Source organism: Manacus candei, unplaced genomic scaffold (assembly GCF_025592945.1).
Source record: "Manacus candei isolate 608988 ecotype Guabito, Panama unplaced genomic scaffold, ASM2559294v1 h1tg000046l, whole genome shotgun sequence".
Lineage (NCBI taxonomy): Eukaryota > Metazoa > Chordata > Aves > Passeriformes > Pipridae > Manacus > Manacus candei.
The window spans coordinates 14,837,350-14,862,489 of NW_026138094.1; the positions used below are offsets into that span (position 1 = coordinate 14,837,350).

The 25,140-nt window shown below is 45.2% G+C and overlaps 2 protein-coding genes across 2 annotated transcripts in view; one reads left to right on the forward strand and one right to left on the reverse strand.

Annotated features, from left to right (window-relative positions):
* The window catches only part of MAP2K1 (mitogen-activated protein kinase kinase 1), a 32,469-nt gene extending 10,540 nt beyond the window's left edge, over positions 1–21,929 (forward strand). The window contains exons 2-11 of the mRNA XM_051796913.1: positions 3,850–4,060; positions 5,840–5,986; positions 9,354–9,431; positions 9,963–10,014; positions 14,961–15,085; positions 17,009–17,216; positions 17,662–17,726; positions 18,944–19,005; positions 19,922–19,967; positions 21,009–21,929. Of these exons, the coding sequence (XP_051652873.1) occupies positions 3,850–4,060; positions 5,840–5,986; positions 9,354–9,431; positions 9,963–10,014; positions 14,961–15,085; positions 17,009–17,216; positions 17,662–17,726; positions 18,944–19,005; positions 19,922–19,967; positions 21,009–21,122 (1,108 nt within the window). The 3' untranslated portion in view covers positions 21,123–21,929. The remainder of the gene's footprint in view (positions 1–3,849; positions 4,061–5,839; positions 5,987–9,353; positions 9,432–9,962; positions 10,015–14,960; positions 15,086–17,008; positions 17,217–17,661; positions 17,727–18,943; positions 19,006–19,921; positions 19,968–21,008) is intronic.
* Positions 21,930–22,393: 464 nt separating this feature from the next.
* On the reverse strand, positions 22,394–25,128 carry SNAPC5 (small nuclear RNA activating complex polypeptide 5). Its single transcript, XM_051796932.1, has 3 exons — positions 24,977–25,128; positions 24,233–24,322; positions 22,394–23,916 (listed from the first exon to the last, which is right to left on the reverse strand). The coding sequence occupies exons 1-3, from the start codon at positions 25,064–25,066 to the stop codon at positions 23,800–23,802; spliced, it is 297 nt and encodes a 98-aa protein (XP_051652892.1). The 5' UTR covers positions 25,067–25,128; the 3' UTR covers positions 22,394–23,799.
* Positions 25,129–25,140: the final 12 nt, after the last annotated feature.

Consider the following 25,140-nt stretch of genomic DNA (forward strand, 5'->3'; position numbering starts at 1 on the left):
CCCAGGATTCTTTTTCCTGAGCATCCACCTCTGGCCACTGTCAGAAGGTGAGGGACTGGGGGAGGTGACACAATTCAAAGGTCCCAGATGAGCTTCCATACAGGTGAGGTGGCCCAAAGCTCCCAGGATCCCACACTGATTCTCCTTGGGAAACCTTCCTCACCTCCACCAACTGGCTGGATGTGTGTTCCCCCAGGATTTCAGATGGGCAGGGATGGAGGTGAGGTTTCCTTGCACACCCCAGGGGTTGTTTTGGGAAGGTGTGGTGTGTCTGTGTGCTCTGAGTGCTGCTCTTGCCTTCTCTAAACCCGTGAGGTGACAGAAGTGACCTGGAGGCCACGGCTCCCTCAGTGCTTCCTTGGCTCTGGCAGCATTTCCTTGAGGTGATGTTGACTTCAGGATCCTCCCTGGTCAAGTGTGGGTGGAGATAATTCCTCCTTTGGGGCACCTGGTACCTGGTGCTGCACTTGGAGGAGGGAAAGGAACAACCAGCTCCCCCAAAAACTTGCCCCGGGTGTGTATTTTTTTAACTTCCCATTTCGTGTGGCAGAGGGGGATCTGGCAGTCGTTGTGTCTGAAGACACTGCACTTTCTCAGAGGTGTTGTGTGCTGGCTGTACAACATGTTTATGCATTTCTGCTGCTGAGTAAGGACATATTTACTGATGGTGTTGTGTGAGATTGCACCGTTTCTGTAACAAATGGGGAGAACAGCCCTGACCTCCCCGTGCCTTCATCCCTCTGATCCCACTGGGAAAGCTGGATCCCATCCCCAGTGCAGCGTGTTTGGTGTGTGCTTGGCTTCCAAACTGGGAGCAATAAATTAAATGCTGACCTACTGCTGGCACAGAGGAGCCCTGAGCTGGTTTGATGATCTCCTGCTTTGATGGATCCCTGGCAAAGGCTCGGTGCCTTGACAGGGAAAAACACAACTCCAGGACTGCAGCAGGTAATGGGGATGAATTTTAATGGGAATCTTTGTCTCTGAATAAAAGTTTTATAGAAGATTAAGTGACTCCTGGTGCTCCTTCTGGAGGCACACAGGAGTGTGCTGCTGCTTTTAGCTGCCAGAGCTTCCTGAACGTTTTCGTGGTGTCCTGGTGATGAACTGACCTGAGTATTCCCTCTTCTCTGTTTTGTATGTGCTTTCATTCAATTTGGGAAACTGGATATGTAATGATTTCTTTATCCACCTGTTTCTTTGTGCTTCACACTGCAAATTGTGATGTTTTTATGTGGGGAGGGTCCAAATAACAGTCCTGGGTACCAGTCACAGGAGTGCTCTTAGAGCACTCTGAGTTAAAAACTGAAACCTGTGAATTCCTGCCTCCTGGAAATACTCAGAGATAATTACCACCACCAATTTTGATGACAGAAGTACTCTTTTTACTTATCTGTTTACATTTTAAATTGATTAATATTTAGTGCTTCAAGCAAAGGACCAGAATGAAAAAAAAATCAATTCTTTCCTCGTGTCTGTCATTCAGGTGTCATAAAACTAATTCTAGTTATATTCTTATCATAAGAACCAACTGGAGATACTATAGTTGCATTCTGAATAGTGATTCTGACAATGCATTTATTGGGTTAATACCTTTCACAAAAAGCCTTCAGACTGATTTACTTTGCAGTTAAAGAATTGGTCCTGAAAATCTCAGGTGAGATCTGAGAATTGCTTTGCTCATCACCACGAGTAATGAAGGTTTGACCACGAGAGCTCAGAACATTCTGGTGATTTTTGCAGGTGGCCAAACTCTACATGGAGAAACCTGGTGTGCTGAAATCCATGGAATAGATACTTTCCCATCTCTGAGAGCCTTTGGAATCTCTTGGCTGGTGTTTGAGCAGGGGACCCCAACAATAATTAACACTTTCAAGCAAGGAAATGCTTATTTTTAGTGAATGCCAAGATTGAAACGGGCAATTTATTAAAAAAAAAAGAAGCTTTATCCAGACAAACATGAGAGTAAAGAGATGTTATAAATGCTCCCCCAGCCCATTTTTTTGTTGGTGAAGCAGCAGCATGAGGAGTGTTTTGTTCCATCACACCAGCACTGTCTGCTCCAAGTCATGTGCTCGAGCATCTCTGTGTTGTCTCCAAGGCCAGAAACCCCCTTGTGCTTCAGAGAAAAACTGAACAACAGTTATTTTCTTGAAAGCACAGCGAGAAAAGCCTCGTTTCATCCTGGTTCTGTGTCTCTGGATTTTTATTTTTCCAAATGGGCAGCCCAGCCTTCCTCAGTAATCCCTAAAACGACAGCAAGTTCCTCCTCAAAACTTGTAAATAATGGCAAAGGTGTGAGTTCTGTCTCTCACAGCAGTGAGAAGATCTAAGGTAAAATATGGAGTTTGTGTCCAGCACTCGTTGTTCTGGAATTTATTGTAGGAAAGTCAGGGCTGCTCAGCTTTGCTTCAGTTCTGATCCTGTGATCACAGTGTGAGGAGAGCTGGTTGAGCTCTGTCCTAGGAAAGACACACTTCCCTTGCACTTCAGGCTGGGATTTGTTGCTTCACTGGGAGCTTTTGAGGGGCAAAAATAACCCAGTGATTGATCTTTCAGGTTTGCATTTTTTTTTTTTTGGTTTCAAAAATGTGTCTCTTTCTTAGTGCTTGATCTTTGAAACAGAGTCTGTAAGTCAGACTAACTTGGATGTTTCTGTGAGCCCTGCTTATCTCCACAGGGGGATTTCTCATCATGGATTTCTAGGATAATTCTTGTATGATTATAAAGGTATAAAGCCTGCTATTATTCTGTCTTTCAGTGGAGTCTGGAGTTTATTTATCATTGTTCATGGAGAATCAACCTGACCAGCACCTCCCTGGGTGTCCCTTTGTACAACATGGTTTGAAGTTAACATTAAAATTATAAAATCATAAAATCATAATTTATAATTATAAAATTATAAATAGAAATAGTTTTCTTGATAACTGGTGAAATTTAGTTTAACTTTTTAATGGGAAGTAGTTTAGGCTCCGAAGAAGTGGATTCTTTCCCTCAAGTTTTTCATCCTAGCAACACTGTATTCCCTGGGAATGTTGCATTAAATTTGGCAAAACAAAACAGGTATTTGCTGTTAAATATTTACTCTTGCAACAAGGTATCATTGCAGTTGGAAGCAGGAAGTTTGAAGCTGTCATATTGGAGTGAAGTGTTTCCATAGGAACTGAACTTATTAAAATCTTCCTGGAAAACTGAACTTGTGTTTGTAGTCCCAAATTTAACTGCTGTTAAAAGTTTTGTACTTCTGTTTTGTATTGCTTAATGATGTTAAAACTGGGTTTCCAGCAGATGTGCCCTTAAACAGAAGGAAAAATAAGCTTAAAAACCTTTGGGCAAAAGACTTCCATGTTTTTAGTGACTGTGTTTTTAATGAGTTTGTGTTTGACTGTGCTCGATGACTTTTTTACTAAATAAGAAGCTTCTGAATGAATTATTAGTTCTGTAGTTACATGAAAATCAGTAGATAAAACATTTACCAAACCCTGTAGGAAATTACAACACAACCTTGAGAACACACAGCTAAAAATAGCCCGGAGTGCTGTGCAGGGATTCAGGAACTCAGCTCAGAAATGCAGAGTCATTAAGGCAGTTCTGGAGGGAGTGAAAACTCCACGTGGATTTGGACAGAACCCCAGGGATGGGGAGACTGGATATCACGTATTTGTCATTGCTTTATCTGAAATAAAACACTGTTTGTTTAAATCAGGACGTCTCATGGTCCTAAATAAGATATTGAGGTGCAAAAATCTGGTGGATTTAATATCTGACCTCAGTGCTCCGTTGCTCTTCCTCCAGCACTGCTGGGTAAGCTCAGTTTAATAATCCTGCTGTCCTTTCTCTGTGGTGCAGGACGAATTTGGAAGCCCTTCAGAAGAAGCTGGAGGAGCTGGAGCTGGATGAGCAGCAGCGCAAGCGCCTCGAAGCCTTCCTGACCCAGAAACAGAAGGTGGGGGAGCTGAAGGATGATGACTTCGAGAAGATCAGCGAGCTGGGAGCAGGGAATGGTGGTGTGGTCTTCAAAGTGTCCCACAAGCCCTCTGGGCTCATCATGGCAAGGAAGGTGAGGGCCTCAAAACCAGTGGTGTGGGGATGGTGTTTGTTAAGGAGGCTCTGAGATACAGGGGCTTTAGTTGGAGAAGTAAGGGGTGTTGACACACAGAAATGACTATTTAATGCCTCCTTTCAGAGAATTTGATGTGCTTCCAAAAGTAGGAAAGGTTGCACTTCCTTATCTTACCTAAATTTCCCAGTTTTTCGGGAATAGTGTCCCATGTGTTAGTCATGAAAGGGTGGGCATTTGTCCCTCTCCCCCCTCTCCCCCCTCTCCCCCCTCTCCCCCCACTCCCCCCTCTCCCCCCTCTCCCCCCTCTCCCCCCTCTCCCCCCTCTCCCCCCTCTCCCCCCTCTCCCCCCTCTCCCCCCTCTCCCCCCTCTTCCCCCCTCTCTTTTCTCTTCCCTGGAGTAGAAGGCCTAAAAGAAGTTACTGGAAGTTATAAATTAGGGAAAAGTGACAATATTCTGCATTTAGAGGAATGGCAAAGCTGTCACCTGTCTTAAGAGCTTCCTTCACGGGCACACACCAGAAATGGGCTCTGGATGATGCTGGAGTAAAAGAGAACTCAAAAAAATGGGAATGAGGGAATGCATTGGAGGTCAGTGCCATCTCCTGTTGTGTAGTTCCATCATGGGGAGCAGAGTTCTGTCCTTGGGGTGGGATATTTTTCAGTGCTTCAGCCCCGTGCTTTCCAACCTGGAGCAGTTGGGACCTGCTTCGTAGGAGAGCTGAGATTTTAAATTTTTGTTTTGTGGCTGAAATAGCTGGATGTTTTAATTCTCATTCTGTTGACGTGAGGAGCTTTCGCTTCCTCTCAGGATCTCTGGGAGCAAAATGCAGTGCAAAGGATAAAGCCCAGGTCACCCTCATCCCAGGTCCCATTGTTATGCTGCACTGAGAACTTCCTTTTTTTTTTTTTTTTTTTTTTTTTTTAGAGAAGTTAAAGATTTCAAATGTTTATTTTTAAGAGGGATACACTGCTGACTTAGAGAATAAACCATCCTCAGGACACACTTTGAAGAGAAGCAAAGAAAAAAAGCCCAATTCTGAGGTGTGAGAATTACAAAATATACAAGTCACTGAGGTTTTCTTGATCTAAATCGATTTAATTGATTTTTTTTTTCCCCCACCTGCTGTGGGTTTAACAGGAAATTTTGCCCGAATTCATTCATATTTGATGGAGCTGGTTGCTGAATTGCAGTTCTCTTTGATACATCAACTAAAATTTTATTTTTGTAATGGCTCTTAATCTTTCATAAAAGAAACACACTTCTTGTATTGGGTGAGATGAACAGTCTGGTGGAATGAAGTGTTGAGGAGGTTTTTAACTGGGGGTTCAGCCCATTCCTTCCACTAATGCTTTGCAAACACCTGTAAAGACATTTTTCAGCTGCTTCTGAGTCCGTGCATCTTTGACACCTTTCCTTAGGGAAATGTGCTGGAACACAAAACTTTCTGATGGAGAGGTATTTTGTGAAAAGAAGGTGAAATTCCTGCCTTTTCGTGGGTGCTGGTGTTCCAACTTTGTCGTGGCGGGCTGTAGTTTCGAAAAGAAGGTGGAATTCCTGCATTTTTGTAGGTGCTGGTGCTCTGACTTTGTTGTGGTGGGTAAAAAAACAAGGATGGGGTGATTTTACAGTTAAATTGTAGAGTAATCCCAGTTGGAAGGGGCCTCTGGAGGGCATGAAATCCAACCTTCCCAGGCTCAGAGCTATTGAAAACCTGTTGCTCGGGGAGGGCTCTTGGCCCCTGTGCCAATAATAACCAGGAGTGGGTTGTTTCCCAGTTGATCCACCTGGAAATCAAGCCGGCCATCAGGAACCAGATCATCCGGGAGCTGCAGGTCCTGCACGAGTGCAACTCCCCCTACATCGTGGGCTTTTATGGGGCCTTCTACAGCGATGGGGAGATCTCCATCTGCATGGAGCACATGGTGAGTCCATTGAAGGTCATCGGTGCAGGGGGATAAAAGGTTGGATGGGATCTTACATTGGCACTTTTTGTACTTATCTGTCGGTTGTTCCCTCAGAAATGTGTCTGAGCTGGGTAATTAGCAGCCCATTAGTGTAAAAACCCGGGTGTCACAGCCTGAGGGGACAGTGCTTGAGAGGGACCTTTCTACTCCAATAAAGAGTGAATTCTGGGGTTTGGGTTTGCTCTGCAAGGCTGAGCCTGGGATTTGTTTTACCCCCTTCTCCAGTCCCTGCTTGTCTGCAGAAGTCGAAGCTGTACAAGTGTAGCCTCCCTTTGTCCATGTTTTTTTCTGTATTTCAAAATATTTACCCAATTCTCCTACTTAAGCACTTGTTCTGATTTGGATTCAGGTTGTTTTTTTGTGCAGAATGGACCAGATAACTTCTAGTTTTTTCTTATTTAGATGAATCCATATTGTTAGGATTTGTTTTATCCCCATCTCCAGTCCCTGCTCATCTACAGAAGCCTGTACAAGTGTAGCCTCCCAAGGCTTCTCCTTTATCCATGTTTTTCTATATTTCAAAATATTTACCCAATTCTCCTACTTAAGCACTTGTTCTGATTTGGATTCAGGTTGTTTTTTTGTGCAGAATGGACCAGATAACTTCTAGTTTTTTCTTATTTAGATGAATCCATATTGCCAGGATTTGTTTTATCCCCATCTCCAGTCCCTGCTCTTCTCTGGATGTTGAAGCTGTACAAGTGTAGCCTCCCAATGACTTCTCCTCTATCCCTGGTCCTCCTGTTTTGTTTTATTTCAAAATATTTACCCAATTCTGCTACTTAAACACTTGTTCTGATTTGGATTCACATTGTTTTTTGTGCAGAATGGACCAGATAGCTTCTAGTTTTTTTCTTACTAAGATAAATCCGTATTTTGTCCTTTTTTTTTTTAAATTCCACAGAAAATGCAAACACAGAGGACGGCGAACAAGCCCAGAAGGATCTTACACAACTTTTTTAACGCCAAAAAATATTTTTAACCGTGCTTCATTTTAATACAAAGTACACATTCTTCTCGACATCTGTTTGCCTTTCTCCAGCCATATGGAGCCAAACATGAAAAGTAAATTCTCTGTAATTAAAGGGCAGCCAGATCTGTTGCCTCCCTTGCTCTGCAGAGCTTTTTAACCCTGTGAAACACAACACATCTGCAGACCTTTTGATTTTTTCTTTTTCCCCCTTGAAAAAAAAAACCCAACCTGTTTCTTTGGAGGGGAGCTGTATCTTTTTGGTGGCAAGTACATGTGATTGTTTTAGTGCTTCTGTGGCCTCTCAGAATTTTTAGAAGGAATCGATGGTTGCTTAGGAACGAGCGCTCACGATCCCGTTCTGAGGCGTGTGAGAGCCAGGGGAAGGTGTGCATCCCCCAAAACACAGATCCCTGCTGGGAACTGGGAAGAGTCAGGGCTCTCAAAATTGTGGAGAGTGCTGAAAAGCAGGAAAATAGATGTTAAAACTGGCTGAAATAGCTGAAGTGTCACGGACGTGCACGTCCGCCGTCGGTCAAAGCGAACAAGGAGAGAGATGGTGGTGGGGTGTGATTAGAGGGAGAAATAAAAGGCCTAAAGAAATCAATTTATTTAATTCATTTAATTAACAGGAGCGACCAGTGCTTGCAAATTCCAGGGAATAATGTATCTGACAGGGAATATCATATATCTGACAGTAAATATATTTCAGTTTACAAGAAGGCAGCGTGAAACCTGGTGGTTCAGGGCTGGATCTAAGTCAGACTGGACACGTGATTTTACACACAGGACAACTGATCACCGAGTTCTGAATTTATTTAAATTTAGATTGTTTGAACTGTAGTCTTAATTAAGCCATTAAGCTTGATGCAGATCATTGGGTGGAAGTTTTTGGGATGAACATCTCCATTGTCTTATTTTTGCACGGGTCTCTCTCAGCCGTTACCACTCAGAAATCGTATTTTTAGCCATGGGTTACAAAACAGAAGTAGGGATGGGAACAAAAAGTTGGAGGTGGAAAAGGCATGGAACTTGAGTGTTTGATATTTTTAGGTGCCTGAATTCCAGATCAATGCCTGACTTTGCTGAGCAGCAAGGATTTAACAGGCAAGAGGAGTGGAGGCTGCTCCTCAAAGACACTGAAGGTTCAATTGTGTTCAGCCTTGTCTGGTCCTCAGGGAGGGGGAAAAAGGTGGGTTTTTTTTCTGTACAAAATCCTTGTTAATACACCAGTGTCTCAGCAGAGACAGCTGTCCAGAAATTCAGGCTGCTTTTGCAAGACTTTTATATAGATGTTTTTTTCTGCTGGTGTATTTTTAATCGAGTGTGGAGTGTGTGGGTGTGTTTTTTTACAAAAATACATGATCAAATAAGTATTTATATACTTCCCTCCTCATAAGAGTTTTTTAGCTTTTAGTCCTCTAATAATAAAACTTCACATTCCACTTTTTTTGCTTTACATGCTTAAATGGTGGTGAGAACTCCAAAGGATGGGAAAAGGCAAAAGGCAATTGCTTTCCCCAGCTGGGTTTTTATCCTGAATACTGGGAGTTATCCAGTGCTGATCCAGACAAGAGGATGTCGTTTTAAATTTGAAAAATAACCTTCTGATTTCTTCTTTGGTTGTGCCTTCTATGCTCAGGAGAGTCTGGACCTTCTGCACGAGCCTATTGTTGAATCAGTTGCTAAAAATAAATAGCTTTTTTTTTTCCAGTTTTCCTTCTGCAAAGCTCTTGGCAACAGTGGGATATATTTGCCTTTGCTCTGTGGGGGTGTGTGTGTGTGTGTGCAGTCAGTTTATTTAATCCAATAAACAAGGCCATCACTTACCATGGAACTTTAAACCCATTTATTCCAGTTTTGGTTCTTTCTGTGCCAAACCACGTTGCCAGAGTCACCCTGCACATGCAGAACTAAGAGGTGTAGCATCTCCTGATTTTCAGGAAGAGAGCTCTGTCTTTTCCAGTGTCATGAGTTTTCATCCCCATTAATCAGAATCCATAGAATCTTCTCTTTTGGAGGGGAGAGTTACAGGAATCTATAGAATTCCTGCTCGCTCGGAGCTGTCTGTGCACAGAGATCCAAACCACGGAAATGCTCCGTGGAAGAGCATTGTGTGCAGTGTTTATTTGAGGGGATGTTGTTAGTGACCAAATGTTTGTTTAAAATAAACATAAAAGTGGCTCATTGCTCCCGGGGAGTGATTTATTGGGGTCAGATGTGAACCCTGACGGCGTTAAATCAAACGTGAAGAGCTTCTCTTTCTGAATGTGTTTAGGTTTGGGTCTGTGGTCCTGTTTGAGATGTTTGAGAGTAATTTAATTGAAGCTTGACCAGTCAAATATTTGTTCTTAGGATGGTGGCTCCTTGGATCAAGTACTGAAGAAGGCTGGGAGAATTCCAGAGCAGATCCTGGGCAAAGTCAGCATCGCGGTGAGTGTGTCCGGCCATCCCAAAGGCTGGATGGGGGCTTTGTTCCCAGGGCCACAGCCACGAGGGCACCTCTTCAGGATGAGGGAGAGGGCAATATTCCCAGATTTCTTTTAAGAAGCATCTTTGTCCATGTCGTTGTTTGGTAGCTCAGGGCATTGGGAAGATGAACGTGGGGTTTGCTTTGGGAATGATTCCCTTGGGTTTGCTTGGATTCTCTGCTTTTGGATCAGCTGATCCAAAAAATTCAAAAATTCGGTAAGAACTGAGTTAACACTTCCTGAAAAAATTTGGCATGTTACCTTTTCATGTCTGTTCTGCAACAAGCTCTGTGTCTAAAACTTCCAGGAAGGGGTTGGTTGACTGTTTTTCTAGTCTGGGCTGGAGGCACAAATTAAAACTCAGTGTTGATTTGCAGTGATTATATTTTGGGATTTCTGTGAAGCTGCATTCAATTGGAATTCTTCTAGGGAAAATCATGCAATCAGCTCTTCTGCTTCCTAAATTAAATTCTTTTATTTTATTTGCCTTTAGGTAATAAAAGGACTCACATATCTGAGAGAAAAGCATAAAATAATGCACAGAGGTGAGATAAAAGTTGATGTGGTAACTTTTCTTGAATGTATGTTTTTATTCAAGATAAATTGCATTTTTGTTTTTGTTCTTTATAGTTCAAAATGACTTTGGTTCAGAGAGTTTTTCTTGGGTGGTGTAAGGCAACCTTTTAGTTTTAAATCCAAATCTCTTACCATGACTGTTGTGTATCTTCAGCATCTGTCTTACTGCACTTTCTCTGGGTTCATAATCTGGGCTTAAACCTCTGTTCCTGTGTTATATGTGCACACAGAATTTCTGTCTGTGTTTGAAACTGCTTGCAATTAAAACCTCTGACCTAAAATTCATCTGACTGTTCAACATTCCTGATTGCCATTAAAACTTTTCAAAGGAAGTCCCTATTTCCCCCAGCTGTCTTACACTCACAGGCTGTTTAGAGACATCTGTCCTGCAGAATTGCATCTTTTTTGTACTTTTAAACCATTTTAAAAGTGTGGTGAAGCTCTGTAAAAGGGGACTGTTGCTTCTCCCGGGTCTTTAGTTACTTAAAAATTGATATATTTGATTATTTTCTGCTTATAGATGCCCTTTATTAAAATCCAGCTCTTTTATTAATCTGCTGGGTGTTCCATTAAAGAAAAATGACACTTGGGAAGGTAATAAAAGCATTACTGGTGCTGTGGGTGTCAGTGGAAGGCTGGAGATGGAGCAGTCCATGTTTGTGCTCGTATGTGCAGACCCACCAGCTGCTGGGGGAGGTTTGGACCATCTGAGATGGATCCTCAGAGCATAAAAATATCTTCAGCAGACATTAATGTGTCTGAGTTTACATTTGTTGCCCAGCCCCAAAGGAGTAATTAGCACTCCTGCCTCGTACAAGCTGTTGTGGGATCACCTTACACCGTGTTCATTGCACATTCCTGGTTTAAAAAACCCCCAGACAATCCAATATAGCTCTGGTCTGGAGCAAGGGGGCTGGAGGTGGACTCTGGAAAGATTTCTGGTGGTAGTTGTAAAGTCATTTGTCTGTTCAGAGCACGAGGGAGACTCCTGGGGAAGAGATCATGTTATTTTAGGGAATCCTGGCAGAGTTCCTGCTGTGCCTTGTGGTTCTCACCTCAGCCACAGCAGTGCTTTGTCACTGTGTTGATTGGTTGTTCTTGCTCAGCAGAGGCAGCAATTATTATTTATTTATTTCTAACCAGTTTTACGGTCTCTAAATCTGATAAATCCAAACTGAAGCCCTCCTGACCTTGTGGAAGTGCAGGTTCACCTCTCAGTCTTTGCTCCATCAGAGGTTGCACTTCAGGTTCATGGACCAGCAGAAGTTCCTCTTCTACATTTCTTCCAAAGTGATTGGGTTGAGTGTGCCCTGCAGTGTAAAACTCCATGTACACGTGGTGATTTTTATTTTTCCAGCTCAGTTTCCTGCCTTTGATCTGTCCCCCACTGTGTCTGTGCTCCAGGCTGCCCTTCCTGCAGTGCTTGGAGCCCCCCACATACAAGTTGTGGTGCAGGTGAAGCTTTTTCTGGCAGTTCCACTTTTCCAAACTGCCTCTTCCTTGAATCCCAGCTGAAAAAAAAAATAAAAAATTAGTGCTGGCCAAAGCACTTTGCTCCTGCTCTGTGTCAGCATTATTTTGGTGACCCAGCTCTAATAATTGCAGGTTGCTGTGCTTTGCTTTCTCTGGCTTTGCCACAGCACTGCACTGACAGGGTGTGAACATCATCTCACAGGGGCTGTTTGTTCTCACTCCTCCACCCCTGGGGAAAAATGTGTGATTTGGTGGGCTCAGTGTAGTAAGATCTGGTTGGGTTTGTGCTGTGGGGAGAGTGGGTGGCTGAAAAACCAAGAGACATCCCCGTGGAACATGAGAACAGAGGGCCAAACAATCTGTTCTTAAATCTGAAGAGAGCAGGGCTTGGGAGAGCTCGTTTTCAGGGAGGAATTCATCCTGTTATTATGTTTTGTTGTGTGGCAACATCAGCCAGTTTGTAATATTGAGCTTAAACTGCTTCCACCAGAGGTGTGCCCTGGAGTGACTGGGAGGAGAAGGGTTCAGTGGTGATGGCAGGCAGCTCAAGGAAGGAGTTATTGGGGCTTACTGAAGCAGGAATGGAAAGTATAGTCCTTTTGTAGAGTGTTAGTTCATCTGGAGTGCCCTGCTTTGTGTTCTGGGCTGTGAACAGGCTTGATAGAACTCACAAACCCTCAGAAAGCCAAACTGGTAGGACACAAAGGCCCAGGGAGGGAAGGGGCAAGGAGAGTGACTGTGCTGGATATTTTCATATCATCTCCTGTTCTGTTAAATGAGGACATTTGTGGTCCTGGCTGGAGTGAAATCCTCTCTGGGAATTCTCTTCTTGCACAGAAACTGCTTTGTGAGGTTTCTGAACCCCGGGGTAGGAGGTGCCACCCAGCAGGGAGGTGTCAGGGCTCTGTTCCAGGGGATCAGTTCACAGTATTCCCATGGGATCCTGCCTTGGGATGTGGAAATTCCTTGGAAGATCCCAGTAATGTGCTGCAGTTCCCATGGCTGGTGTGTGTCCTCAGTGTCTCACTGCTCAGTGACTGGTGCACAGGGAATTCTTGCCAGGGGGTGTGACAATGTCCAGGGCCACCTTTCAGAGCTGGGTTTGTGCTCGTGGGGGAGAGCAGAGGGTACAAACCTCTTCCAAGAGAGATCTCAAGACATTCTGGAAATTCCTTTGTATCAGCTACCTTCCTTTTCAGTGCCAGGTATCCCTCCCTCTGGACTGGTGGAGGAATTCTCTAGAATTCTCTAGAATTCTCTCCCTGGCTTGTCTAGGATGATACATGAAATTTCTTTAATTTTCTTTAAGACTTAAATACTTACATAACACACTTTGTGCTCCTGTTGTCATTTTTCCCCCAAGTGCCAGCACGGATTCTGCAGGATGCCTTGGCATTCCCATTCTCCTGGCAATACAAATCTCTGGTTTCCAGAGAAACTGCTCAAGTGCTCAGAGGCTCCTTGGCATTAAAATAGCAGAGGTGCTACATTTAGAGGGGTGGGAAGGCAGCAGCCTCCCAAACATCACTCTGATCCCACTGCCTGGGGAGGGTGGAAATACTCCAGGGAAGTGAAGCTTTGTGCAGAACTGCAGGGAGGAGACACTTTGCTGTGCTGTTGTGAGAGGGGCAGCCTGGCTTTAGCACCTGGAGGAACACCGAGGGTAAAAGTGGTGTCATCACATCCCAGGTGGATTCCAAACCACCCAAAGACGCTTAAAACCAAAGTGTTGTTTGGGTCGCTGGCAGAGGAGTGTTAATGATCTTTTTTTGTCATTTAATTATGAAGTATTAATGAACTCTGGAGATTAAAGGGAGGATTCACCCCTTTGTTCTCAGCAGAACCCGTAGATGTGCACTGAGGAGCAGCCCAAATCTGGGATTTGTCCAGGCTCTGCTGTGCTTCCAGAGTATTTTGTAAACATTTTCCACCTTGTTTTTGCAGAGAGCTTTAGGTGCAGATTCCTGTGCAGCTGGGAATGTCTTAAGCTCTGCTGCCTCCTTCCCTGCACCATCTGCTTGGGCTTTGTGTTTGTGTCTGTTCTTTTTCTTTCCTTGTTTTTCCCTCCTGCTGGAATTTTAACTGGTAGGTGAAGCTCCTGGACTTGCTGCCTGTCCTGCAGCTGAGGAAATCATCCCAGGACACATCCCTGTGCCTGGACAGCTTCAGTTCCCTGGGAAAGGAACATCAGGGACCAGAAAATGGAGCCACACTTTCCAAAAGTTCCAACTACTCAACCTTCGTGTTGCTCCTTAAAAGGGGACTGGGGGGAGAAACAGCTGAAACAGAGTTTTATCCTCATTTCCAATCTCTGTGGATCTTGGTCAGTGGGGCAGAACCTCCTGCATGGAGATCTTCCCCAGTGAGGAGGAGTCCTGTTTCCATCCCACTGACACCACAAAGGAAGGTCAGTCACTGAACTGAAAACCACTTGGAAAAGCAAATAAAAACGTGCTGCACACTATGGATTTCTGGATCTGCTCAGAAGGGAAATTATGATTCTCTTTCTTCAAAACTAATCTATAATTCCTTTTTTTTTCAGTAGCACTGCTTTGCCACTGTGTTCTGTTGGTTGCTTATTTTGATAATGGGTTGGTAATGACCAGCTAAGCAGTGAGATACATTTAAAAAAACCATCTTGCAGCTATGAAAGAAACACTAAACACTTGTTCCCTGTACCTTGGCATTCACAAAGAGCTGTTATTAGTTGCTTGGCTACCAGTGACCCTTATCAAATTTCCATTTAGGAAAAAAAGTGATGAATTCGAAGTCGTGAGGGGGGGGGGGTTGTGGCAGGAAAACCTGAAAGTGTTTTAAATACACGTTTTCAGTGATAGGATAATTATTTTTCAGAGCTTTAAAAAAAACCCCAAAACCAAACATGCCAAAAACCCCCGAAAACCAAACAAAACAGCAAACAACCAACCATCACCACCCCAAAAAACCCAGAGCCAGAACACACTCCAGGGAGTGTTTTGCTATAGATGTGAAGGGATGATAGTGTGGCTGCTGTAGTTCATTGACCTTTGTAAATTAAATATGTGGGGCCTCTTTATTGATCATTTCTAGGCAAAAGAGCATCCTTCAAGAGGAGTTATGCTGTCATACACTTATTTATCTCAGAGGAGATAATTTATCTGCAAAGAGGTTTTACGTGCCCAGACCTAATATGTAAAAGCCAGAAAACGGGGTGAAATAAAAAAACTAATAACTTTTGCATAAATTCAAATATTTTTGTTTATCTGTAGTTAGAGAGTCTGGGAGGGAACCAAATCTCTCCTCTGCTCATTCCCAGAGAAGGGACAGAATTGTGTCATAGGAGGGAAACAAGGGGAGACACAGAATTCTCTCCTCTCCTGTCGCTTTTATTGTCAAATTCCCATTTTATCTCTTGTGAATATGAATCATCCATTTGTTTGTTTGTTTGTTTGTTTTTTTCCAGATGTTAAACCCTCTAACATTTTGGTAAACTCTCGAGGTGAAATCAAGCTCTGTGACTTTGGTGTCAGTGGACAGCTGATAGATTCCATGGCAAACTCCTTTGTTGGCACTCGCTCCTACATGTCTGTAAGTGCAGATTTTACAGCTTTGAGGGTGTTATGGTGGAGTTATCAAACTCCTGGTGATCAAACAAGATCCCAACTGGTGCTCTTCCTGCTGCTGTTCATAGTTCAGCACTTCCTGCACTCCAGGAGTATTCCAGTGTCACATCAGACTGTGTGTGTGGGGAGAGCTGTTGCAAGAAAAGCCACGACCTTGGGATATTTATAACCCTCCAAGAGAGCTGCAACTGTGTCTGCATTCCAGAATCCAATTGCTTAATGCCTTTGGGGGTTGTATAAGTGTGTCTCCAGAAAAGCACAACGTTTGTGGTTTGTTTTCCTGCTGGAATGGGGTCCTCTTTCCATTTTGCTGGGGTCACTTACGTAGGGAAGGTGCTGCCTGAGTGGGGCTGCTCCCAGATCCTGCAGCAACCAGAGAAATCCCAGGAGTTTCTAGTGTGGGCAAGGCCATGGGGGCTAATCTAGCACTATTTCCAGAGTGTTCTGTGTTCCTGTGGGTGAGGAACACCTTGGAACTGAGCTCTCTGCACTGTGGAGAGGCACAGCTGATGGCAGGAACAGCTCTGTTGTTTCACACACACCTTGCTCAGCACTCGAGGAACTTGTGCAGTTGCTCAGAGGTTTGGCTGCAGGGTTCAAACTGTGTGGGTTTAGACTTAAAGGAGAAAAGAACAACCTGCTGGCTCTGTTCAGCAAGGGGCCTGCATTTCAGCAGCAAAGACAGCATTGTCTTCTTGTCATTGAATATTGGTGACAGACCTGAAATCAAACTGTGGCTTGTGTTCTCCTGTGAACCTGGGGCTGCTGCTAATGAGCAGAAACCAATTTACAGCCCCATTCCATTCTGCTGGATCTCCCTTTTCCTTTGAGTGGAAGGAATGAGAGCCAAGTGCTCTCTGCCTTCAGGTTTCTTCAGTTTATTGTTTTTACAGGCTGAGGTTTAGCTTTGCTCTCTGGCCTCACGTCACAGCCCAGGCCTCGAGGGTGATTTTGCTTTCACAGTGTCTGAAGTACCTTCCTTTCAGCAGCTCCCTTTCCATACTTATGTACATATGGAATTGTTCCATGCCAAACATGCTTTTCTGCCATCTGGAGGTGTGTTCAATCAGCAGTGTTTAACTTGAGCAAATGTCTAGATTGTAATTATTTTTTTTATAACTGCCACTCTCCACGTTTCCTGGTTTTTCTCATCCACTCACTTCTTCCTTTACACTTTTGTTTTATGAAAACCTTTGGGCATCTCCTCTGTTGTCCAGTTGTGTAGTTTATCCAGGTGACTTTGGAGCTAACTGAGGTGGGACACTGGAGAAAGCTCAAATATAACCCAATTTAACAAAACTATCACCTACCATGGCAGAGGGAAGAGACATTACAGTAATGCTGCATTCTCACATTCTCTGGGAGTAAGGCTCAAACTACATATGGATTTTTCCAAAATATACACGTAGTCAGACAAGAATCTGCACCATTTCCATAACATATGAGTTTGGGTTTTTAAAAAAAGAGAACAGAAAAGCAAAGTGAACATTTTCTTTGAGCAGAAATGGATCTGGGGGGAAGCAGAGCAGCTTCTCAGGGAAACCAGGTGAATCTTCACTGCCCAGCCCAGTTTGCTTTCTTGCTGTTTAGCAGCCCCATCATCATTAATAGGTGCAACATTCAGATATTGTGCTAAAGGAATAAAACAGCAGCATAATTGCATGATTTCTAAACAGTCCCCAGGTTGAGGTGATGGTGTGTAGAGTTTGTGGAACTCCTGGACATCCAGGTGAGAGATTTAAAGGAAAATATCACTAAGTCTCTCACTGGAACGTGTCACGTTAATAAATTGAGGTTTCATCCTTAACTTTATGTATTTTATTGCAGAATTCAGTTTTTAATTTCTTGTTTCAATGTTCTCTCTCCCCCCCCTCCTTTTTTTTTACAGCCAGAAAGGCTCCAGGGAACTCACTACTCCGTGCAGTCGGATATCTGGAGCATGGGGTTGTCCCTGGTAGAAATGGCTATTGGCAGGTACCCAATTCCCCCTCCTGACTCCAAGGAGCTGGAATTAATGTTTGGCTGCCCCGTGGAGGGGGATTCTCCAGTCACAGAGACCTCACCCAGGCAAAGAGCACCGGGTCGACCGATGAGCTGTGAGTTCAGTTCTGCCCTGAAGGGGTTTTTTAGCTGGTGTTGGTCTGCACAGTGTGGCTTTAAACTCTGTAAAAACCAGGATTGGGTTGGGCACCTGGCTCAGCCTCAGTTGAGGTGTCTGAGAGTTGAGGAGCAGAGATCCTGTTGTTCCTGGTGCTTGTGCACAGCCCAGTTGTTCAGATCCCAGCCTGGTGGGGTTCCTCTCTGAGATGCAGTGCTGATCCAAGGGCAGCAGGACAATTCCCAGAGCAGTTTATGCTTTGGATCAGACCTAAAGCAGTATCTCCTTGCATGAAACTGTTACCCAGTTGCTGTTGCACCTCTTTTTCCTGTAAACCTACCGGGTGCCACGTAACAACAGTGCATGACTTGGGCTTCCTGAAGCCCCCCTACCATGGAAGGAGACTAAAACTGTGTTTTTCCACTTCTCCAATTCCTCCTCAGCCTATGGACCAGACAGCAGACCCCCCATGGCAATCTTTGAACTCCTTGATTACATCGTCAACGAGGTAATTTATGCACTTACCAGTTTGATCTCACACAATTGTAAAGTTTTAAAGCATCCCAGAATTTGAGGGGATGTGGGGTCAGTGCTCTTTAATTTGGTTTAGTTTTGTGACCAACCTAATTCACAAAAGTATCTTTGAAATAGCTAAGCTCCAAGGTTTGTTAGAGATTGATATTTTAGGACTGACTGTGTGTTTGCAGTACTTTCACAAGTTCTGCTGGAGCTCACGTGACTCCACTGCTTGTGTTCTTCCAAAAAAAAACCCCTGCTCATGTTAGCTGTCATTTGTAAGAGCTGGATAATGATTGTTCCAGGGGAAGGAATTATTAAAAGTGTGTCCAACACACCTATTTCAAAGGCACAGTTGGTGGCTGGGTCCCTGCACTGCTTGTGCTGCTGTTCATGGACTGACAAATTGCTTCTGTAACTTGTCTGCCTGCACAGCTCTCTCACATTACAGAGCTCTTTTGCATGTTATATAACACTTTAATATGCCAGCACCAACTCTTGGAATAGAGTGAGCACTGAATTACTGGAGCTGCTGTGGCCCTGCTCCTGGAGCATCCCTGAGGGCTCACTTTGAGCTGAAAAGCTGCAGTAGTTGAGAATTTGGCAAGATTATCTCCTGCCACCTCTGATTTAGCACTGTCTTCAGCAAGAGCTGCTCCCTCCAACACAGCAGGGAGTAACTGAGAGCAGGTCACATCTCTGCTCTGGAGATACAACCCAGTGTGTTTCCAGGACCTACAGAAGGAAAACTTATCCCTGGTCCTGTAGCAGGTGCCCTGGAGAACAAGGCAATAGCAGACAGGTTTCTGGAGTCCCTCTTCTTCCAGTATCAGAATTCTTTTTGAATTCAGAGCCTGAACAAACTCATTCCCTGGAACAGAATATTTAGATCCAAATGACTGTGGTACTACTGAGGTGCAGGACATTTTTCCCTCAGTAGTGTGGAGAAGGACACTGTGCCTCCTGTAGTGCCAGCTCAGGCTTTCCACCCCATTCAGGGCTGTCTGCAGGGAAAATAAACCCACCAAAACCCACCCTACACCTCAGAAACTGTCTCTGCTCTGCTTTATTCCTGAAACCCCTGAAGTCCTGCAGTTGTGAGTGATCACCCAGGTCAGGCAGGGCTTCCCAGCTCTGCTCACATGTAGGACATGGAGTTATGCTGGATGACTGCTGATTTTAAACATTTATTTGTTTATTTCTTCGTAGCCACCTCCAAAACTGCCCAGTGGTGTTTTTGGTTCTGAATTTCAAGATTTTGTTAACAAATGGTGAGTATTTACTCTCTGGCTGGGTGGCAGAGGGGCACCCTGGGGGTCAACCCTGCTGCCTTTCTGAACCAGCCCCCTGGCAATCAATGTCCCTGCTCTGGGCCGTGGCAAATATGGGGTCATTGCAATTAGCACAGTCCTCTTGCTGTGTTAATTTGTGCCCAAAACTCATTTTACAGAGAACCCCAAAGCTGACGGCTGTTCCCCTCTTCCACACTGAATTTCTGCTGCTCTGTGCACAGAGATCAGCACTGAAGGCCCCCCAGCCCTCAGGGACTGATCCTACAGCACAACCAGCTCCTGAACAGGATCATCCCTTCCAAGGATAGCTGGCACCTCATCCTGCAGGAGCTGTGCCATGGGATGCAGGAGTCTGGCAGGCCCCAGGTGTTTTTTCTTTCCCAGCACCTTTATCACAGCAGCCATTCCCCCATCTCCTCACCTTTCCAGTGACCCCAGCACTGGACCAGGATATTCACTGCTAAAGGAGGCAGCTCACTGCACTCTGAAAAGTTAGTTTATTTATTAAATATGTGTCCTTCCAGTTTCCAAAAGGAAGAACAGCAATGCCATGGCCTTACCTGATACTGAACTTGAAAAGACTTGGGTAAAAAACTTGAGGAATAAAGTGGTTCCTGTTGTTTTTGTTTAAATGGGAATTTATCTCCCCAGCTTGGTTGTAGACCCTCCTTCTGCCTCCACTGAACAATGTCACAGCTCAGGATTTCAGCCCTAAATCTGTCTCTTGGAACCCACAGAAGGGAATTTCAGCCCCAAATCAGTGTTTGAGGGGCACCACAGTGCTGAGGCTTTTACCTGCAGTCCTCAGAGCCAAACACACCCAGCATGACCCAACTGGAGCTTTGTTTTGAGAGGTGACAGTGTGTAACTTGTGCAACACTTTGTGTTTTCCCAGTTTAATTAAAAATCCTGCTGAGAGAGCCGACCTGAAGCAGCTGATGGTAAGTGAATGTTCTTAATTTGAATTAAGACCCCCCTTCCCTGCAGGTTTGGCTTCCTCAGCTGCCCCACAGCAGGTCAGGTCAGAGCACATGGCCTGAGGTGTGTTTGTGGCCCTTGAGGTGAGTTTGAGGAGGGACAGCTTTTCTAACCCAGAGATGAAGGGGCTGCAGGTTCCACACACTCCTAGAACAGGGAGTGTCAAGGAGACCAAAACTGGTGGGTTTTGGAGTCTGCCTTTTGATATTTTAATGCTTATAAATCAATTATCAGAAGGATTCTCTCTTGGATTTATTAGTCATTAATAAAATATTTATATAATTACTTTTAGGATGACAAAAGAACAAAATTCCTCACAGTATATGGGTCCATTAATAGTTAAATACATTTTTATCTTCTGTTATGAAACACAAAACTCCTCTCTCTCTTTTTGCCAGCTTTGTGTTGCAAAATCTGTAGCACCAGGCACAAACAAATCCTGCATTTTTTCACATGAAGTGACCACATGAGTCTCAGTGAATCTTGTCATGGTTTTAAGTGCAATGCCAGGACTTGAGTTGAACTGCAGGAAATCAACTTCTCCCTGCCCTGTGGTGCAAAATGCAAACAGCCTCTGTTCCAAAAAGCCTCCCAGAGCACAGGCAGACATTTTCCAGGGTATTATCTCGAGTGGCTGAGTCACATCCTTATCATATAGAGTGGTGTAAGTGCTCTGCAGCAGGCTCTGTGTGGGCAGGACTCCTCGGGAATGGTTTGCCATGTGCACGTTTCATGTGCCTGTTGTTTCTGTATCCTACAGAAAAGGATTACAGGGGGCTGGGTAGAGGCTGATATTCCTCTGGAATGGTTTGCCATGTGTACATCTCATGTGCTGGTTGTTGCTGTATCCTACAGAAAAGCTCTCCTGTCACTCCATGTGCTCCGCCAAGTTTTTGTTCCGTAGCTTGACTGCCGCGAGTGGATTTATTGGATTTCTTGTGTTTGGTGGGGTTGTTGTTGAGCAGACTGAGTGCCTGACTAACCTGCTGTTCTCCTGTGCTCAGATCCACGCTTTCATTAAGAGGTCTGAAGCAGAGGAGGTGGATTTTGCGGGGTGGCTTTGCTCCACCATCGGCCTTAACCAGCCCAGCACCCCCACACACGCCGCCGGAGTCTGAGCTGGGGCAGCAGCTCCCGGGCTGTCCCTGGGGACAAAGATGCTATTCCAGTCCCATTCCCTCAGCTTGTACCTGTTCAAACATGTATTTCACCTCTTAAGGAAGAATGTCTTGATAGCATGTGCCAAATGGTTTTCAACTTTGTCATAAACTAATTGGTATCGTTTCGGGTCCCGTCCGTTCACCGACCAACACGTGAGCTGTGTGAGTTCAGTGCTTGCTGATTTTAGGTGATTATGGATATTCTTTCTTAATGAAAATATCACTGGGGGAGGGGGTTTGCCCCCCCAGCTGGTTTGAACTTTCTCAAGACTCTTTGTAAATCGTTGGTACTTCAATCATGCTTTCCCTGATCTCCCCCTGCAGAACGGGATAGGGATGCTCCCAAACTGTCTGTCGAGCTTTGCTGCTGCCCAGCTGTACCTGAAAGTTAAGCCTAAGGGTTCCAATTGTGCTGTTGTTCAGAGATCTCTCTCTTTCCAGGTGAAGAAGGCAAGAGCTCTGCATTTCTTGGAATGTACAGGGCAATATTCTAATTGTAGACTTGTTCATATTTCTATATTTATTTTTCGAACATATCATCATCCTTGGGTTTAGTGATGTTTGTCTTTCTAATTGATTTTTAAAAGTTAGTTCTTGGAAATGTCCTATGGAATCAAGACAATGATCCAAGCACTTTGCTTTCTTTTAACCTAAAGATTCATGACAACTGTGTTTAGTGTCTAAAAATGTATGAAGATCCTCTATTGTTTTATTCTCTCAAGATGTTTAGCAATGGGTTCTCTTAATAAATATATTATCAAGTAACTTCTTGAAGCTTTCTTTTAAGACTCAAAAAACTTAACCAAGGCTTTAATCTGCTCACTGCACTTCATAGTGATCTTCTGATCAGGAAATTCCTGAAATTCTCTCCTAAAAGGAATCCCCATCAGCCTGGACATGAACTTCCACATGGCCAGCAGGATTGAATATCAAAGGGATAGAACATCCCTCAGCCCAGCAGAGCAGGAAATGACTCATTGACACATCCAAGGTCTCTCCATCGTGTCCTGGCTGGAATGGGACTGTTGGAGCAGTGACAGCTGGGCAGTGTGCAAATTAAACCCTTCCCTGAGCTTTACACATGGATTGCTCACAGAGCTCCACTGGGACCCTTTGGCTGCTTGGTAAAAGAAATGTGGTGTGGGAACAGCCCATTTTTAGGGATTTAACTCCCACTTCACGTGTTGGGCCCCCCCAGACAGCAATAATTTGGACACTGCAGGCACAGGTGTATGGAAGGACAGCAGGGAAAGAACTTTATTGCAACATGCAACAAAACTGGTCTGTTTAAACCCAAAAGCAAGCAAGGGGCTCATTCACGAAAGGCATTGGGAATTATATCCATGGAAACCACTCTGCACCATGCTGGGCACAAATAACACTTTTCAACAGTCCAAATCACCCTTTGGAGCAGAAATGTGCCAAGAAAGGCCAGGCTGGCCACTGAGCTCCTCCCAAACCAGCTCTTCTCACACAGACCTGCAGGGAACTATTTGACACTCCATGACATTTTCAGCTCAGACTTTTGGGGGTTTTTACCTGTCAGTCTTGGGAAAGCTTTACTGAATCTTCTGCACTCCTTAAGACATCCAGGATCCTCAAAATCTAATTAGTCTAGTGCAGGATGAAGCTACATTTACATCCCAACATTCAGTTTCTATTGGTACAAACCAAATAAAAGCCAAATCAACAGGCTCTCATCAACCAGGGGCAGGAACTCACTGGAGGCTGAATGGTGTGTCCTGCCCACACCCAGGATTCCAGACCCTTCTCCAAGTACAGAAATCACTTTCCATTTATAACTAAGCTCTTAAACTCCTCCTTGAAGATCACAGGAAAGCAGGTGGAACTGCACTGATTTATGAGGTTACCATGAGAGAAAAAGTAAATAACAGCAATTTAAGAGTATTACTTCCTTAATACAAGCACCAATTTCTACTGTACAATTTGTGGACAAGTAAAAGGCTCCTTGGCTGCTACTCTGAAGAGCAGGAAGTAGAAAGGACTTCACTGGACAGACTGACAGTACTGAAGAGCACCAGTGGGGACAGAGGGACCTCAGTGCTGCGCTCACAGTTGGGTCGATGGTGCTGGACCTGCACTCCCAGTGCACTGGGAGTAACTCCAGTTTTCCATGGAGCTGAAAACACGGCAGCTGAAAGCTGGAGACAACCCTGGACACATCTTTTCTCACCATGTATCTAGAATTCCCAGTTTAGGCAAAGTGAGGTTGTAACATAATCATTGGTTGAGCACCTGATTTTGTTTGTCAGCATCAGGAAGTGAGAGCAGGTGAGTTATTGCTTTTAGTGTCCACGTTAAATTAGTCTGGCTGATTAATTACCTCTCCCTTCCACATCCAAGGATGTTGTAAAAGCTACATTAGGTGTTCAGTGTGGAATGGATTGTGCTACATATTTGTGCAGCAGATTTTCATTCTTTTAACATCTGAGTCAAGATGTGCCCAGCTTGTGACATTTGTGTGCTCAGTGTCACTGCCCTGGACTCTGTCTCATGTCTCACATAGTTCAGATCCACACACAGCACAACATGGGAATCAGTTGGTGAATTTTAAATGAATGCAGAAGAAATTCCTGAGTCTGTATCAAAAACCATCTCTGATTTTTTTCCCCTCTCAAGAATCGGATTCTTCCTCTTCTTCCTCCTCCTCCTCCTCCTCCTGATGGTCCTGAAGGCTGAGGTGTAGCTGGGTTTGATTGATGGCAGCCTCGTTGTCCATCTGCCCGAGAGTCTGGCACAAGAAAAGAGCTGATTATCAGACCCTGAATCACTTCTCAAATCAGCATTAAAGCTGTGCAGTCCCAGTGTCACAGTTCAGAACGTTAGACATAATATTCAATAAACAGTGAACTGAACCTGCACCAAAGTGGTGCTTCCCAACCCCCTGGAAACGGGGATGGGAAAGGGCAAAACCCACAAACCAGCCCCAGCCCAGGCATTTTACAGCTGAGCTTGGCAGGGACAGACAAGGGCGTGAAACCCCCCCGGCCACAGCTCTGCTCGTGCTGAGCCCCCACCGCGGGGACAGCCGGGCACGACCCCCTCACCTGCTGAGTGTCCCCTGCCAGGGCTGAGGAGGGGACAGGGACGTTCTCCTCGCTGGACCTGATCATGGACTGCAGCGCCAGCTCCTCCACCTGGGAACAGGGAGCAGCACAACCCTGAGCACTGCCTGGGCTCTGCAAAACACTGAACACGCAAACCCAGCACCCACCCCGAGGGATTTCACACGCCACAGCATTTTTGGCTCAGGCTCTTGGGGTTTTTTACCTGCCAGTCTTGGAAAAGCTTTGTTTCCTTCTGCACTGCTGTTCTAAGCTCCTTCATTACCCTACCCAGGATTCTCAAAACCCAGTTAGTCTTTAGTTCAGCTACACCTCAGACTCACTATCCCTTCTCTGAGCAACAGCCAAGAAGGCAAATCATACACTCACAATTCCACTTACCTCTTGTACCCTACATACACCCACAATTCCATGTACCTCTTGTACCCCGCATACTCACAATTCCATACCCTTAGAGCTGCACCCTAGGTACCACACGTGTACCCCACATGTCAGAGGTGAATGGGTGTATCCTCTCGGAGCAGCAGCAGATGGATCCCGCTCTCCCCTGACGCACCGAGGGGATTTACGGGTCCCTTTCCCGCGGACTGACCCGCGCAGGGACCATCCCGCCTCTCCTTCCCCGCCCGGAGCGGGGGGAGCGGGTCCGCACGGCGGGGCGGGCCCGGCCCCGCCGCTCCCGTCCCCATCCCGCTCCCGGTGGTGCCCATTCCCGTCCCCGCGCACCCGCAGCCTGCGGAGCTGGTCGTGCAGCGCCGCCTTCACCCTTAGCAGCGTCTCCTCCTCCCTGCGCAGCTCCTGCAGCCGGCTCAGCATGGTCGGCCCGCGCCGCCCGGCCCGCCCGGCCCGCACAGCGCCCCCGGCGCCGGGGAGGAGGCACCGCAGCCCGG

Excerpts from the sequence above, each read along its gene's own strand:
- SNAPC5 (XM_051796932.1), bottom strand. The coding sequence starts at position 25,066 with ATGCTGAGCCGGCTGCAGGAGCTGCGCAGGGAGGAGGAGACGCTGCTA. Across the intron at positions 24,323-24,976 it reads ACCAGCTCCGCAGGCTGCGG|GTGGAGGAGCTGGCGCTGCA; the intron begins GTGCGCGGGGAC and ends CCCTGTTCCCAG. Across the intron at positions 23,917-24,232 it reads TGGCAGGGGACACTCAGCAG|ACTCTCGGGCAGATGGACAA; the intron begins GTGAGGGGGTCG and ends TTCTTGTGCCAG.